Raw genomic sequence first — 16,365 nt, 5'->3', positions numbered from 1 at the left:
CGCTGTCATGCTAGTGAGTTTAATTGCCGAGTTGTGGTTGAGAATTCTTTTTTTCCTTGTGTTCATTATCTGCAGCCTATATACACATGTAAAAGTACCGTCTCTCTGCAACATCGTACATCACACAAGGGAAGAGAAAAGTAGACCAGATGCGTATTCTTTAAGTACATGTGGGCAATCTAAAAAAAGACGGCATATTGCAGTGGCGATTAGCGTTTCATGTCTCTCTTCAACGTCGCTAGTTCCCTGGAGATGGAGGAATTCGAGATCATTGATTGGTGGCGGTACCGGTCGCTCAAAGGGAATGTTGTGTGCGCCTCGCTGCAGAACCCTACCACGGGAAACCTGTACAATCCCCGGTGATTGCACTACCAGGTAAACATAAGCAGCTTGTGAGGCTTACCAGAGAGAGTGACTGCTCGTTTCCCTGCCAGAATCCATAAAGCATTTACTAAACCTATGATTGGCTTTAGAAACTCCATATTCTGATGGCAAAAGATAAACTAATTATTTTTATGTAGCTACCTAAATTATTCATCAACAGTCTTACTTTCCGTCACAGTGTGGTCGTTTGCATTCATAGAGTTGCTATATGTGGTCACTCGAGTGATTGCCTGAGATACGGTAGAACAGGGATTAGACGGAGACAGGGTTATAGCCTGTGGAGAGGAAGCCACCTCTGAATCGTGAATCGTATCTAGTGTTTGACGACAGAATTCATAAGCTCTCGCGTGCTCGCACGCCATGACCATGTAAGCCTTCGTCTGACTCTTATCCACCGTATGACATGTTGAAGACGGCAGTTCTATTGGATTCCACTCGTTATATACTCCCTCTTGGCGTCCACACATGTACCCTGGAGGAGCAGGAAAAGGGATCTTGGAGGGGGGCGGAGGAGGAAGAAGAAGGCGCCGCAGCAGTGTAGATGAGTCAGCGCGTGCCCAGTTGGGACATCGACGTCCCACCTCCCTTCTCCTCTTCCACCCTCCCCCTCCATCATTACCGTCCCTCCGGCTCTCTCGTCGGCTCCTTGTCTGTTCTCTCTCTCTCTCTCTCTAATAGCTCATGTATGGTTATGTCTTTAGGCACATCAGGTCGCAGTATGTGGTTGCGGAGCTCACGTGGGAGAACGGCCAGCTCGCGCTGCACGGCCTCGTGCGGCCTCGCACCGGCAAGCCCGTCAACCTCCGCAGTCGCCGTCTCCTCCACCGCCTGGAACAAGCACCGCCCCAGCGGCACGCTCGAGTCGGTGGTGAACCAGGTCACCGGCGCCGCGCCGAGGAGCACCGACTTGGAGGACTGGCTCGGCGGGCTTGGCAGCTCGGCCTCGGTGGCGGTCGACGCGCTCGTCCCGTGCCGGGACGACGTAGCCGTCGACGGGAGGAAGCGTGCGCTGGTGGCTGGGGTGTGCTCGAGCCAGGGGAACGCGGCGGGCTCCCTGGCCGGGCGCGTCGACAGCACCACACTGGTGACGCTCGACACGTGGAGGGAGGACGAACTTGGCCTGACCGCCACCACCACCACCACTGCCAACGGCTACCAATTCCGCCTCGCCGGAAACGGAGAACACAAGCTCGAGAAAAAGGAAGGCGCCGGCTTTGGACGACCACGTATCCATCAGCCACAGGAGCTCCCAAACGAAGGTTATTCCCATGCACAAACCCATGCCATACAACGACGACTATTCGGATCGAAACCTTTCTTCTTAATTGCAATCACCTGATTCCTTTTCCTTTGACATCTTCTGGCTTCTCCGGACCTCGGATCATAAAGCATGATAGTTTGTCGGACGAAGAAGATAAGGGGAGCAGAAGAGAGGGGAAGAAGCCTTTTGCCTCCACCCAAAAAAGCAGAACCGCAGCCGTCCATAACCAGTCCGAACGTGTAAGTACAAATGGATGATGATGATGATGACTGCTATCTCCAACATTCATCATTGTTAGAAATCACTTGCAACCTGCACAACGCTGGAGAGCTCAATTGAGTCTTTTGGACTTATTTATCTTCCCCTTTAATTCATTCAATTCATTTCCATTATGCAATGCATAGACTATATTCAACCATTTTGTTGTTATTGTTGTTGTATATTTGATCATTTATTAATTACTCCAAAAATTCTTCAGAATGATTTTTTGAAAAGAATAAGTTCTTAAATGATCTTAGAAAACTAAGTATTACTTGACTCTGAAAATTGAACTTGTTGATTACTTATTGTATTCAGAACACATTATTATATATATAGTTCATTTTTTGTGTATTCAAGACTCATATATTTTATTTTTCTGCGAGAAAAAAAAAATCATCGAGTATGAGGACTGACTGGTCTGGTATCAATCGTCGTGAAAGAGACATGCTATGTGAGGCTAAATTACATCATTTTCACTATGGCGCCCACCATATGGCTCAATATCCATAACTCACGAGGGTCCAATTTCTTACATATAAAATGCTCAATTTGTTATTTATTCTAATCTATCATATATATATTATTTTATAATTAGATAAAATATATAATAAAATTAATTAGATTCTGATGATAGCCAATAGAAAAGAAGTTCATATTATAATAGGATTCTTTGAATGTCATAATAGAAGAAACTATCCTAATAACTTATCCTAGATTCTCTACTCTCGTTTTTAAATAGACAGGACCTCTAGATCTTTAGAGACTAAACGAAGTATAAAATAGAGGATGTAGTTGAGATATTATGGTTTATTTCTCAACTAAAAATAGTTTTGTGAAAAGATAAAAAAAAAAAAGAAGGTATGTCTAGTTCACTATGATATACAAATATAGAGAACAATACATTTGCATGTAATCTTTTTTAGAAGATATCGAAAGGTACACATCATAAATCCGATCTAATATTATTTAATTTCAATCTTGACATAAAAAAATTTTCACGTTACATAACCATATCACACATTTTATGCTTATACTTAAACTCATTTTAATAATTTTAAAGGATTTCTATAAATACTACGTGCTTTAAGATTCGTGCCTTCACTCGATTGATGCGATCACAGCCGATAAGAATTTGGATCCGATAGATTCAGCCCGAGTCCAAATAGCTGGTTGTCTAATTCTCAATGTTGGACCTCTTAGGAATATCCATATTGTTTTGCTACCAAGTATCAAAATCCAACATGTATTTTATACGTGAAGGAAAAAAAATGCATTCAGAAGACTCTGAGAAGGCCTAATTAGTCGAATTAAATAATAGGTAAAGTAAAAAAAAGAAATCATAAACATCAACCGTTCTTGGATTCAATTGTCGGATTAGAATGTGAGTTTACGACGAATGCAAGTAGGATTTAGCTCTAAAATGACAACCCAACACGTGGACGATCGGATGTCACGCCATTGCTATCCTGACACCAACTCAGCACGTCAACCAAAAACTCCATCAAATTAATCTGACGTGTAAAATTATATATTAACTGTGACGTCCAAAGGGTCGACAGATTCCGTACGTTCGAGTAGTAGCCAATGATTTCATACAATTGTCGTGGATCTGTTAAGAGGTATCTTTGCTAGTATTTCTCTGATTGGACTTCCAACATCGAGACTTACGACATGTTTTGACAACCAACCACCTAATCTCGACGTATCGACGATCAAAATCTATCGTAACACAATCTTACTTCAGATTTGTTTTAGATCGAAGAATAAGTACGACGAACGAGCATAATAAAACTTTAAGATTTGTGTCGGACGAGATAAATTAAGATTCCGTACGATGAGATTCGTATGTTGGCACGAAAATGACTGATTTACCCCTCATTCCAGCAAATAAAACCCGAAGCACGGCGACAACGCACGAACTAAAACTTCGAAGGGCGGTGTTTGGAAACGCGAGAGAGAGAGAGAGAGAGAGAGAGAGAGAGAGAGAGAGGGTGGAAACCAAGAGGTAAAGGGTGGTGTGCAATGAATTGATGTTCTCAGACCGGCGTCGCTCACATACGCACAACCTCCCCTGTCACCGGAGGCGCCGCCGTCGGCCTGACGACCAGGCGGCTACCGCCGATCGCGGCGGACCGCTCTCCACGCGGTACATACGCAAGCATGCCGGGTTCCCGTAGGAAGGCGGTGGTGGAGGACGGCCTCGTCATTCTTGGCCTCGTCACGGTGCAACTCGTCGGTGCGGCCTACATGGTGTTCCTCGGCCCCGTCCTCTCCCTCGGCATCAAGCCTTTGTTCCTTGTCACCTTCGGCAGCTTCGTTACTGCAGCCCTTGTTTTCCCGTTTGCGGTCGTGCTCGAAAGGTGTGACTTTTTGATCTTGGATCGCGTCCCTCTCCTTTGATCCTTATGGGCAATGTAAAATTAGTTCTATTTGCAGGGAGAGATGGCCGTCGAGGTTAAGTCCGATGTTGATGGCTCGATTCCTTTTGCTTGCTCTGGGAGGGTAACCATTCCCCTGTCTCTGTATAAGCTTTTTCACATTAGGATTAGGAATCCGATTTATCTCGGATAAAATGATCAATATTCATGATTGTTCTTGAAATTCCCTTTCTCTTTTCATAATCTGTAGAATTCTTCTCCTCCTATATGCATGAACAAACCGTTAATTTGTATCCACGATCTTTTTAGGGTGACCACATTTCAAGCCCTGTTGTTACTGGGAGTCAAGAAAACATCCCCATCTATTGCGTCTGCCATGCCCAACCTTGCTCCAGGCATCATCTTTATCATTGCAGCTTGTCTAAGGTACCAGCTTCTCCATCTACTATTAATTTGTTTTGAGTATCTAAATGTATTGATTCTTGATATTTTTTCTAATACAAGTGCATTGAGTTGCAACATGTGCAATGAGTCTCTTGGGCACAATCGCTTGACTTTGTGATTACAAGTTGAGCTTGATGCCTTCTTAGGGAAGATTGAGCATAAAATGTATCTCAGATAATTATTTTTGCCTTCATGCCATCAAAGCCAAGTCTTTGGGTTCCAATTGTTGTTGTGGTTGACCCAAATATTGCACTTGGGTAATTCTTCTGCCAGGGGATCAGTACCCCTGCATTATCTTCAAACCAAGGAAGAAGAAAAAAGAAACAAAAATGCCAACTTGGAACCATGCACACACATGAAGAACAATGAATAAAAAGAATCCAATAGATGCATTTGTGTGCTATTGGGTTCATCGAGGTCTTTCTCTATTTGTTTGCACAATGGTGATCGGATTAGTTTTTGCAGGTTTGAGAAAGTTGACATGATGTACTGGTACAGCAGAGCCAAGATACTAGGAACCTTGTTGTGCTTAGGTGGTGCAGTGGCCATGAGCTTATTGCAAAGCCCTTCTGTGCCACCTCCTGAGTCACCTCAAAGATTGCATCCCTTTGGTGAAAACTTGCTTGAGAACACCTACAAGGATTGGTTCATTGGTTGCCTATGCCTCTTCGGTGCAGTTTTGGTGATTTCTTGCACAATGGTGCTGCAGGTAAATTCAACTTTCAAGTAGTTCTCTCAGCTTTGCAGATCATCCATCTTCTAATTTTGACTAATATCCCAAAAAGTATTCATAAACAAGATCAGAAACTATTAATGCTTTTGTGAGCAATGTGAGAAAAGCTGCATATACCAACACAAGACTAGCTAAATTTATAGCACGAATGTAAAATAAAAAAGAAACTGAGAAAATCCCTTATTGAGAATTTTGATTACTACAAAGTACAAGCCCTTCTTCATTTCCTAAAACTTATTCATGTCTCCTTGCAATGTTTAGATAAAGAAAAGAAGATCAATAGTCCATAAGGTGCCAACTTAGGTACTAATTGTGCTTATGCAATGACATTAACAGTGATAACATTGTGCATACACATTGCAGGCTGCTACCATGATGCAATTTGAAGCTCCTTTAACTTTGTGTTCCATAACCTCTTTGCTGGGAGCATTTCTTACAGCTGCTGTGCAATTCGTAGTCGAAGGAAGAATCAACATTGGCAATCCTGTCATCAAACTCGAGAGCATTGTCGCCATTGCAATCTTGGTATGCAGGAACATCCATCACATCTTCTTGTATATTTCTTGATGTATGGCAACTGCCAGAGATAAAGTCTTCAACGGTGGTTGCATGCAGGGAGGCATGACCACTGCTGCATGTATCGCATTCCAAACATGGGCTGTGAAGCGGAAGGGGCCAGTTTTTGTGTCCATGTTTAGCCCTGTTCAAACAGTGTGCTCCGGGATTCTATCAGCCATAGTATTACATCAAATGATCAAAGTGGAAAGGTATGCCATCGATCAAAGAAATCATAATTCTAGAAACTAATGGTGAAATTACTGTAGCCTGTTCTTGGAATGCAGCTTAATGGCCATGTTCTTCATGTTCTCTGGCCTTTACATGGTTCTTTGGGCGAAAGGGAAAGAAGATTTCCTTCTAACGGAGGTTGCATCCACAGCAATATCAACACAACTTGATGCAGACATCGAGAAACCCTTGTTATCTTAAATCTCTTTTCAGTACTTTTCCATACACATTACCAGTCCCATCCTCTTTTGTATATATATATGTATGTATGTATATGTATATGTATATATATATGTATACTTGTATATATGTATATGTATATATATACATATGCATATATATATATATACATATACATATACACACATATATATATATATACACATACATATATCGGTCATTTGAGCCTCTTTAAGAGTATGTATACGTGGCACACAACATTCAGTGGGATTGCGGGATGATATGGTTGGAAGTTGATGCCAAGAAAAACGACATTGCCTGGGACACAATGAGTATGGTTATCGTGGCAGATGATAAAGGGTTAAAGATCACAGAGATGCCTATCGAATCACCAAAGCCTCATGTTGTGAGGCTGGCAGTAAGGAGTGCAAGAATCTGAAACTTAGATTGTGAGAAATTTTCCATGGGTTGCTTATATCACTGCCAAGCTTGCTGTCTCCATCGAAGAATAGATCTGGATTGAAGAATCTCCTGGCTTTTTATTCTCTAGTTTAATTGAGAAAGGTGATGTTATTGTAGTGTTCTGTTCTAAGCAATGAGGATGATGATTCTCAAGATTTAAGTGAAAAATATGATCACTTTTGATGATTATTTAATCATCATGTAATTACTTTTTTATGTTGGTATTAGTGTTAGAAATAATTGTCAACTCAATGTAATGAAGTTGTTGGTTACCAAATGCTTATTAGCGTTCAACAATCTGTTTCTTTTTATTTCACCTCCTTGCGGATGAGTTAGGTTGGGGTGTTTGTTCGACAAGATTCGTTCGATACCTATGTCAGCAAACAACTCAAAAGAAGAATTCAGAGAGTTGAGATGTAAGTGCACACTTGTAGTGACTCCTTTTGTGGGTCTCATGTATGTTGGGTATCAAGGAAGATTATTATTTCTTGGGTGTTATATGTTAGTTAGGCATATTTAGATAGTGCCACATTATCAACTTGTTGATTCGACAGACTTAGCTGTCCTCATGTTACCGTGATGTTATGTAGGTATTTATCATATTATCACCACGCTGATTAAACTCTCATGTCTCACTGGATTATATATATCGCTGCCTATTGTTACATATAGAGTTTTAGTTTACTTTTAATTCTAGTCTTATCATTTTCAATAAACTTATTTAATTTTATATTTATCGAAAAGCAAGAAAATTAACGTCTCATAGGAATCAAGTATTATCTCTACCCTCAAATCAAAAGTACGTTCATGAGATTTCTAAGGGACAAAATAATGTAAGAATTTCCAAAAGTAAACAATTCATTACAAATGATTAAGCTAGATTAATGTGTTAATTAAATCCATTTGGGATGGGCATAAGCATGACAGTGAGTCGAATTCAAGAACATGGAATATAAAGTTGGTAGATGTTGCTTTTATGCAATGAATATTTTAAAAAGTAAAAAAAAATATTTGGGAATATCTCATTCGTATCTATTTCTAATTTTCTAAAGTCATAGATGTGCTTGACAATATGAATCCCAAATTTTTGTTGACTTTGACTCGAGCCATAATCTTCATCACAATCGGTGTTTTAATTAATCAAATCAGCCCATTACGATAAAGACGATAAAAATCACCCAAACTTGAAAATAGATTCCTCTTTAAATATGAAATAATTTTACAATCTATATCAATATTAACCAATTCTTAAACCCCTAAAATTTTGATAAATTATAATATCAAATATTTTTTGAATCATTTCAAAATATAAACGGATAAGGATCCCATAATATAAAATGACCTAAGGTTTTCTCTCCCTTTTTCAACTCCTTATATTCCATCTTTGAATCATATCACGTTAAAGTTGATTTGATAGTACTCTTGACATAGAAAGATACAAAGACAATCTCTTTGAAACATCCCTCCACAAACTATATCTTTATATTATTATTATATTAATTTTTGATATACAACATGATTTATAATTGGATTAGGTCTCCCTAATTTTCACTCTTCTCCCTAATCTCCCTTTCCCCTTCACTATGTTGAAAATTACTATTAACAATCTCCTTGATCTCTCACCGTCACCCTCTTCCCTCAATTTTTCATCTATTCATTCCCTTTCTTCTTATCTTCTCTCATCTCTTATCGTCGATATCGTTTATACCATTCATCGTTCAAAAAAAAAATTAAAAAAATTAAAATGAAAAGTGTAAATAGCAAAGAGTTGTCAATAGAAATCTCGAAGTAAAAATAAGAAAAGAAAAGAAAGTCCTTTCTATGATAAAAGAATCAATTTTGGTTCTTAAGATGAAGATTCTTTAGGGTCCCACCTGTACATATCAACCCTCTATCTTTTTGTATCTGTGTTAATAATATCCACCTGTATTTCCTTTTTATTTCTGTGCTGATATTTATAATTCCAAAAACCAGTTGGTAATATTTAGGCCAGCAAATGTAAGCCACAGCGATGTATATATTATGCCCTCGAGGGCGGTGGCCACGCCGTGACCGACGGGCTCTCGCCGCCTCTCCCCACGCTTTCCTCTCCTCGCCTCCGCCTGTCCGTCCCTCTCGCCATGGCCGACCCTTCCTCCGACGACTTAGACCAACTCCTCGACAGTACTTCCCTCGTCTCCTCTCTCTCTCTCTCTCTCTATGTGTCTCCGTCGGTTCCTTCTTTTATATCCTGAATTCCGCGTCGATTCTTTGTTTCAGGCGCTTTGGACGACTTCACCAAGCTCGATCTCGCCCCCGCCCAGAGGTCCTACTCTCCCTCCGCTCTAGAAATTTTGCTCATACAATGCTAATTGTTGCTGTTAATGATTGATAGGAGCGGCGGCGGTGGAGATGGGAAAGAGGGAAGGGATGCGTTGCCCTCGTCGTCTTCTTCTCCTTCGGCGTCATCGGCTTCGGCAACCCCGGTGCGAGGATTGGGGATGGGGCTGCCCGACCTGGCCGCGAAGAGGAAAGGGAAGCAGGGTGCCCGGCCCAGGGGGTCCCACGCCTCGGAGGCCCTTGAGAAGCTGACGAAGGAGACCCGGGAGGCGGTGCGGGGTCTGGAGTCCGCCACAGGGGCCGCCACACTCAAGGGCGGCGATGCTCGGTTCGACAAGGAGGGGATGGTCGATGAGTTCGTCAAGCAGTTTGAGGAGCTCGCGGGCTCGCAGGTCTGCCTTCTCTTTTGATTGAAACATTCGTTCGTCGTATCTTTTCTTCCTGTCCAAGAAATAGGGAAAATTAATTAAAGTTTGATTCTTTAAAGCTATGAGATTTTAGAATCTTACTCTTATGGTGTTAAACTAGCGGAGGAAATAGATACCTATTGGGACAACTAGTTTCAATGCCAATCTCGTTTGCGATATGCTTCAAGGTTAAGTTTCAACGATCTAGGAGCCTGTCTAGTGAGGTTGATTTTGGTATCAGATGTGCACTATGTTATCAACTTGAATGAGATTGATGTCAATATTCTACCAAATGTTAAGATTAGTCGTTCAACAATTTATAGCATACTTAAAGAAAATTATTTCTAGAGCCTGAAAAATAAGATGCCTGTGAAGTTCTTTTGGCTGTGTACTTTTGTGTCAGTTGTAGAAAACAGAAGGTCCTTATTGTTCATAAACTGCAAACTTGCACAATAAAGAGATCCAAAATGTCACTGTGCGGTTGCGGAGGTTCTCTTCGGTCGTGAAATTGGTAATTACGCCCTGTGAACGAGCCTGTGAATTACAATAGTTATGGAATCCATCTTCAAACAAGAAACTTTTGGATGTCTAAATATGTTTTGTATCTAGAAGACTCTGTATATCGATTTTTTAAAATTTTCAACTATAAGGCAATCATTCTCTTTACTTGTGATTGATACTGTCAGATGCCATCATAGCTACAAGGGTGTGAACATGCACTTACATATATGTCTTGTTCGTTGTAACTAGGGGTCTTAACATAGCATCTGTTTTAGTGATTGACGGTGTTAGGCACTATATTGCATATGTTGCGAGCCGTATAGTAGTTTAAATTCATAGTATTCAGTACAATGGACAACAGATCATTATAGCAGCCGCTCTGCAATGGAGCCATAGCAGGCTCTTCAAGCCTACTGGTTTATCTAATCAGTGATTCCATACAAGTTGATAAAAAGGAAGGCTCAAGCTGACTCAAATGGTATTTGTTCTTAAATATTTTAAGCCCACATAAATAGGTCAAAAAAACCTCCTCGGTCGTGAAATTGGTAATTACGCCCTGTGAACGAGCCTGTGAATTACAATAGTTATGGAATCCATCTTCAAACAAGAAACTTTTGGATGTCTAAATATGTTTTGTATCTAGAAGACTCTGTATATCGATTTTTTAAAATTTTCAACTATAAGGCAATCATTCTCTTTACTTGTGATTGATACTGTCAGATGCCATCATAGCTACAAGGGTGTGAACATGCACTTACATATATGTCTTGTTCGTTGTAACTAGGGGTCTTAACATAGCATCTGTTTTAGTGATTGACGGTGTTAGGCACTATATTGCATATGTTGCGAGCCGTATAGTAGTTTAAATTCATAGTATTCAGTACAATGGACAACAGATCATTATAGCAGCCGCTCTGCAATGGAGCCATAGCAGGCTCTTCAAGCCTACTGGTTTATCTAATCAGTGATTCCATACAAGTTGATAAAAAGGAAGGCTCAAGCTGACTCAAATGGTATTTGTTCTTAAATATTTTAAGCCCACATAAATAGGTCAAAAAAGTTCAATTTGATTGAATCTAATGCAAGTTTTAGATCTCAATGATTGATGTCCAAATATAAAAAATAGACTATATTTTAATCCTATCATCCCAATCCCACCTTTTCTCAAGGGAATGTCAACTGTTGTTGTTCTCATCTCTGTCTCTCTCTCTCTCTCTGACTTTTGGTCTCCTTCCTTGTCCTTTACATTCCTATGTTGTTTTCTATATATGTCTTTCTCTTTATAGCTCTTTTCGAAGATGATAAATGATACCATCGTCACTTAATTTTTATTAAACATTTTATTGTGCTTCCAATAGACTTGAGTATTATATTTCTCTATTTTTGATGATATAGTAGCCTGTGAAGGTCGCATCCATTTTGATATTTCATGTTATACAAATCACAAATGATTATGTGACACTGTTGTTTTGGTATTGCATAACAAAGTAGTTAATGACCGTGTGTAAACATTTGGTCATTGGATCTATACCATGTCAAAACACTTGACATCCTTGATAATATTAATAATGGCTCTATGTTGATGGTTTGCTTTGGGCTGATCGCCCCCATTATCTGCTGTCTACCATGAAGACCCTCTACAACAACATGCTCATTACATATTATTTACAACACGGATATTGCTTTATGCAACACTTAATAGCGTGGAAAATAATCTATGATCAAGAATATACTAAATCTGTTCTTATGTAGCCTCTACATTTTTTATTTTAGATGCTCTTTTCAGGACCAAATATTAGTTGAAAACAATGCTTTGTGTAGTTTATACTGCAACTCTATGTTTAGCCTCTCATGAAAGTAATAAGCTTGGTGATGGAGGTCCTTATACACACGTTTATTCATTTTATAGTTGAAAATTCTGATGCATTCTGGTGGCATTGCAACATTCACCTGAAGAATTTTTTTTTTTTTGTCAGCGGAAAAGTTTGTACTTCTTGTCCTTTAAGGGCACGTGTTAGCTCAACTGAAGTGCCATTGATCTATTTAAATGATGGACCCTTTTTTACTTTATAGATGTGTACATTTTGTTTTTGATCTAATATATTTTTGTAACATTCATTTGTTATTTTAATGTTCCAATTATTAGCCTATTGGCTTATAGGATCTTACATATGTCTCACATTTTCTTTTGCAGGATGTTGAATCTATTGTTGAAACTATGATGCAGCAGCTTTTGTCTAAAGAAATTCTCTATGAGCCCATGAAGGAAATTGGAGAAAGATATCCAAAGTGGTTGGAGGAGCACAAAGATACTCTGAAGAAGGAAGAATATGACCGCTATTATCATCAATATGAGCTTATAATAGAACTAAATGATGTTTATGACAGTGAGCCTGAAAACTTTTCCAAGATTGTTGATCTCATGCAGAAAATGCAGGAATGTGGTCAACCCCCAAGTGATATAGTCCAAGAGCTCGCCCCCGATCTTGATTTAAGCAACCTGGGCCAACTGTGAGTGTTCCATTTTAGTATTCTGCAATACCCAGTTGTTTTTGTTGACCAATAAGAGCAAATTCGTCATAATACTCTCTCCATGACAATCTGTTGAACTTGGAGACATGAGATGCTTTGATGGGTATGGTCACATGAATTATGTACGACTATGCATGTATATACTTACATACATATATGTACTTTTACTTACATATATGTGTAGAACGTGTCTATACATCTGTTTATATATGTTCATTTCCTTATTGTTTTCACTCTTAAATAAAGGATGTGATTCAACTATGTCTATTAACTTTTCTTGGCTTGAATTCTTGGAGAACTGGAGATGATCCAGCAAACATGAGTTCCTATAATTGTATACACTTTGAACATGATAAAAAACATCCCAAGTCTTTTACATGTATGGGTACAATTAGGAGATTAAGTAGCTGTTAGACCTTTGATTCTTTCATTTTCCAAGTGGTGTCACATTATCCGCCAGTTATATTAAACTGGTTTGCTATATAAGAGGATGCTATAGGAGTAAGTTCAAAAAGGATGCAGTGAGTGGTGAAATTGGAAGTTAATTTGAAGTTTACAAGGTTGCTTAAGCTCCGAAACTAGTCCTTTTATTTGGTGACATAGCTGAAGGCAATCAGCACCAAAAGACATGGACAGACATTTCTGTCAAGTCTGTAGATTTTTAGATATTGGAGAAGGCTTTTTGATGAGTATGCTAATGAGACATTTGCATCTCCAAGTTTTGACCTCTTGACAGTGGTCGATGGGCTTCAAGATGGCTACCAGTCAAGGTTTATAAAAATGAGGATGGAGATTGGGCATTTATAAGAATTAGGATTGGTATCTGTTGGAGCTGGTGATTGATTGAAGTTTCTGTAGAAAAATGAATGAAAAAATTGAGACCTTTAAATATCAGAAGAAATAAAAAGTCAAAGAAGAACAAAATTCATGAGTTCATGTTCTTTTAGTAGGATTTCCAGATCTCATAATCCAGGAACTTTTGGAAGATTGGATGGACTAGTTTAAGGAATAACAGTCAGTGAAAAGTTCTTCACAAGGGAATAAATGACTGCATTGAAAAAAGATTGTGGATCTCAAAGTAAACATATATGTTGTGGCCATGAGGAGAGACAAAAATTGCAAATTGATTATAAATTTTGCCACATTGTAGATTATTCTAGTTGGCAATACATATTTGAAGGAAATAATAAACACATTGTGGGATATAAGAGTGGTCTGAACTATGGTCAATTTTTTTTTGTTTTTTCTCCTTTTCCTTCTTGCTAGGATCATAGCTATAGTAACAGTCCAGGATTGTGAAGTTATAGCAAGCGAAAGCTTAACCGTACAATAGAGATTAATGCTATAGATATATGTATAGGGAAATAGAATAAAAAACAGAATTGAAAAGGATGGTAGAACTAAATGATGGAATTTTGGGAGGACAAGAATACAATCTGTTAATGAGATGGAATGATAAACAACACAGAAGCCTATATATTAATGACATCATGTGTACAAAGTGATTTATTCAATTTATGGCCAAATGACTGAAGAATTTAAAGCAATCAGTTTTATTGTTGGAGTGTTTGTGGTGGAATTATGGAATTTTGAGAAGCATGTTATGTAGCTGGACAAAAATATTAGTCAAAGAGAACCATGGAATATATAATGTGGCTCAGAAACAGGGTGCCAAGCAGTTTTGCTTGATTTGCTGCACTCTGTCCTCCCTTTTGAACTTCTCAGATAAAAAAAGGAAAAGAGAAAATGGTGTGCAGTCTGCCGCTGTATAAGATAGATTTGCTTGATCTGCTGCACCCTGTCCATGATCTGAATATGCTTAATGAAGTTAGATGTGTGTCTTAGACAGGACAACTACTCCTTTATTTTTATTTTTTCACTTTAGCTCATTGCATTTTACCTTTTGTTGCCTTTCTAGCTTAAGCTTGTTGACTCTAATATTTTGTTCCTTTGGCTATTGCTGCAGGTCTCCTGATCAACTAGATGCTACATCTAACTGTTGTATTATGTAAGATGTGGATTTGATCTTCATCATGGTAAACAATTTGCTCGCGTCTTCTTTCCTGTAAGATGTTTAAATTGTGTCATCTCTTCCATGGTTGTCAGCTTTCCAGTTATTATTTTATGTTTAAGAATTATTAGATGGCACTCTACTCAATAAATTAAGCCCTCATTTGAGTCATTTATCTGTCTATTATTTTTTACTTCTGTTTTGTGGCGCATGTCTGAGAAACCTCTCTTTGGCAATATCCTCTTGTGTGGTTATTTAGCTTTTATGAATGTTCAAATATAATCTATGAAACTTTGGTATCTTATCTTATGGTACAACAAAATTAGCTGGGTCTTCGAAGTGGAACATGGAGTCTCAGGCATCAAGCAACCAAGCGAGAGTGCTGAGGTGCCAAGGAGGAGTTAAACATGGTGTAAGCAACCATTCGAGCTCATGAATCTACACAGATGCTGCTGCAGTACGGAGAATCACAGGTAGACTCCAGAGGACAATCTCAGGATGACTTCGATGCAACCCAGTGATTGCAATGATATCAATTCCTACTCCAAAGTCAGGAGGCTTATTGGTAAAACGCGGAGCTCATACTGTGTTCTGAAACATTGGGGAGTTGGATGCCTTTGTCTTTAAAGCAATTTTGCTTGGGTGAAGTCGGCCAGCCGTATCGTCGTGACTCCGCATTCCTTGCATATTGTTATCCACAGGTACGTCCTGAGCTCTTATAGGAAGATTCATGGTAAAAGTCTCTTCCTGCACTCATTTTTGTGAATTCTGTGAGTACAAACAAGTAAGTTCCTCCCTTCTTTTGTGGTACAAGGTTTCTGATATGGCTTTCATTTTTTTTGTTTGGCAAACTAGTTCTACCATTCATCCAGTTTATGCAATTAGCCTGACATGTTCAAAAAGGTAAATTTTCTAAGATTGTCAAATGCGTTAGCAGTAGTCTTCTTCTTAAATGCATTAATTTTCTTTTTTTCAAGAAAAAATATTATAGCTTTCAAATGACAATTGTCAACTATTTCCCAAAGGTCAGTCCTTTTTTGGCTTTAAAATAGTATTCTTCATCTTAAAAGGAAAAACATATGGGTGATGGGTTGACAAAGTCAGCAACAAAGCTGAGTTAAATATCAGTGGAAACATGGAAAAAAGAACTCACTCCTTTTGTATATAAGTATTATTTAGTCAATTGATATCTTGATATATTAATTGTAGATACGACACTCTCGCTCTTGCCGTTACTCGAATATAATAAGAACAATGCATAAAACAAAATGGGTGACCCTCTCTTTTTTCTTCTCAGCTAAAATAACCTTTACGACTATTGGGAGCCTTCTCCGAGAAGTCCGCTCTCTTAGTAACCTCACCGGTTACGAAGCTCGGATGAGCCATGCAAAGCCGTTCCGTAAGCTCACCGACCACCTTTACCTTCTCGTCGTTTCTTTGTTGTCAGCTTGCATCGCTATCTCAGACATTTATTATGCACCATTTGTTCTTTTGTGTTTCTGAAAACAAAAAGAAGGAAATAAAAAACAGAAACAAAACCCAAAAGTTTCTGGATTGAGCTTCAAAAAATGTTCAGAGTTGGTGGCGTTGAGGTTATGAAACTTATCCTTCCATTACACTAGGCTGTGGAGGTCAAGAAATTCAACCCCTGCTTTTGCCAAAGACGGGGAAGTCAGAGAAATCTAATCCTCGTCATATATTGTGTG

The 16,365-nt window shown here is 39.0% G+C and overlaps 3 protein-coding genes across 3 annotated transcripts; all 3 read left to right on the top strand.

Annotated features, from left to right (window-relative positions):
• The first annotated feature begins 127 nt into the window (after positions 1–127).
• Positions 128–2,063, top strand: LOC135653340 (uncharacterized). Its single transcript, XM_065175224.1, has 2 exons — positions 128–1,643; positions 1,774–2,063. The coding sequence occupies exons 1-2, from the start codon at positions 926–928 to the stop codon at positions 1,776–1,778; spliced, it is 723 nt and encodes a 240-aa protein (XP_065031296.1). The 5' UTR covers positions 128–925; the 3' UTR covers positions 1,779–2,063.
• Positions 2,064–3,847: 1,784 nt separating this feature from the next.
• LOC135652562 (WAT1-related protein At5g47470-like) lies at positions 3,848–7,086 on the top strand. Its single transcript, XM_065173575.1, has 7 exons — positions 3,848–4,266; positions 4,343–4,408; positions 4,594–4,710; positions 5,194–5,437; positions 5,825–5,986; positions 6,077–6,228; positions 6,304–7,086. Exons 1-7 carry the CDS (start codon positions 4,067–4,069, stop codon positions 6,446–6,448), a joined length of 1,086 nt encoding a protein of 361 aa, XP_065029647.1. The 5' UTR covers positions 3,848–4,066; the 3' UTR covers positions 6,449–7,086.
• A 1,806-nt stretch (positions 7,087–8,892) lies between these two features.
• On the top strand, positions 8,893–14,830 carry LOC135652319 (peroxisome biogenesis protein 19-2-like). The gene is made up of 5 exons (XM_065173162.1): positions 8,893–9,052; positions 9,149–9,194; positions 9,264–9,600; positions 12,311–12,627; positions 14,615–14,830. Exons 1-5 carry the CDS (start codon positions 9,010–9,012, stop codon positions 14,658–14,660), a joined length of 789 nt encoding a protein of 262 aa, XP_065029234.1. The 5' UTR covers positions 8,893–9,009; the 3' UTR covers positions 14,661–14,830.
• Positions 14,831–16,365: the final 1,535 nt, after the last annotated feature.

The sequence above is a fragment of the Musa acuminata genome, chromosome BXJ3-11 (genome assembly GCF_036884655.1).
Source record: "Musa acuminata AAA Group cultivar baxijiao chromosome BXJ3-11, Cavendish_Baxijiao_AAA, whole genome shotgun sequence".
Lineage (NCBI taxonomy): Eukaryota > Viridiplantae > Streptophyta > Magnoliopsida > Zingiberales > Musaceae > Musa > Musa acuminata.
This window is presented reverse-complemented; position numbering and strand designations above follow the sequence as displayed.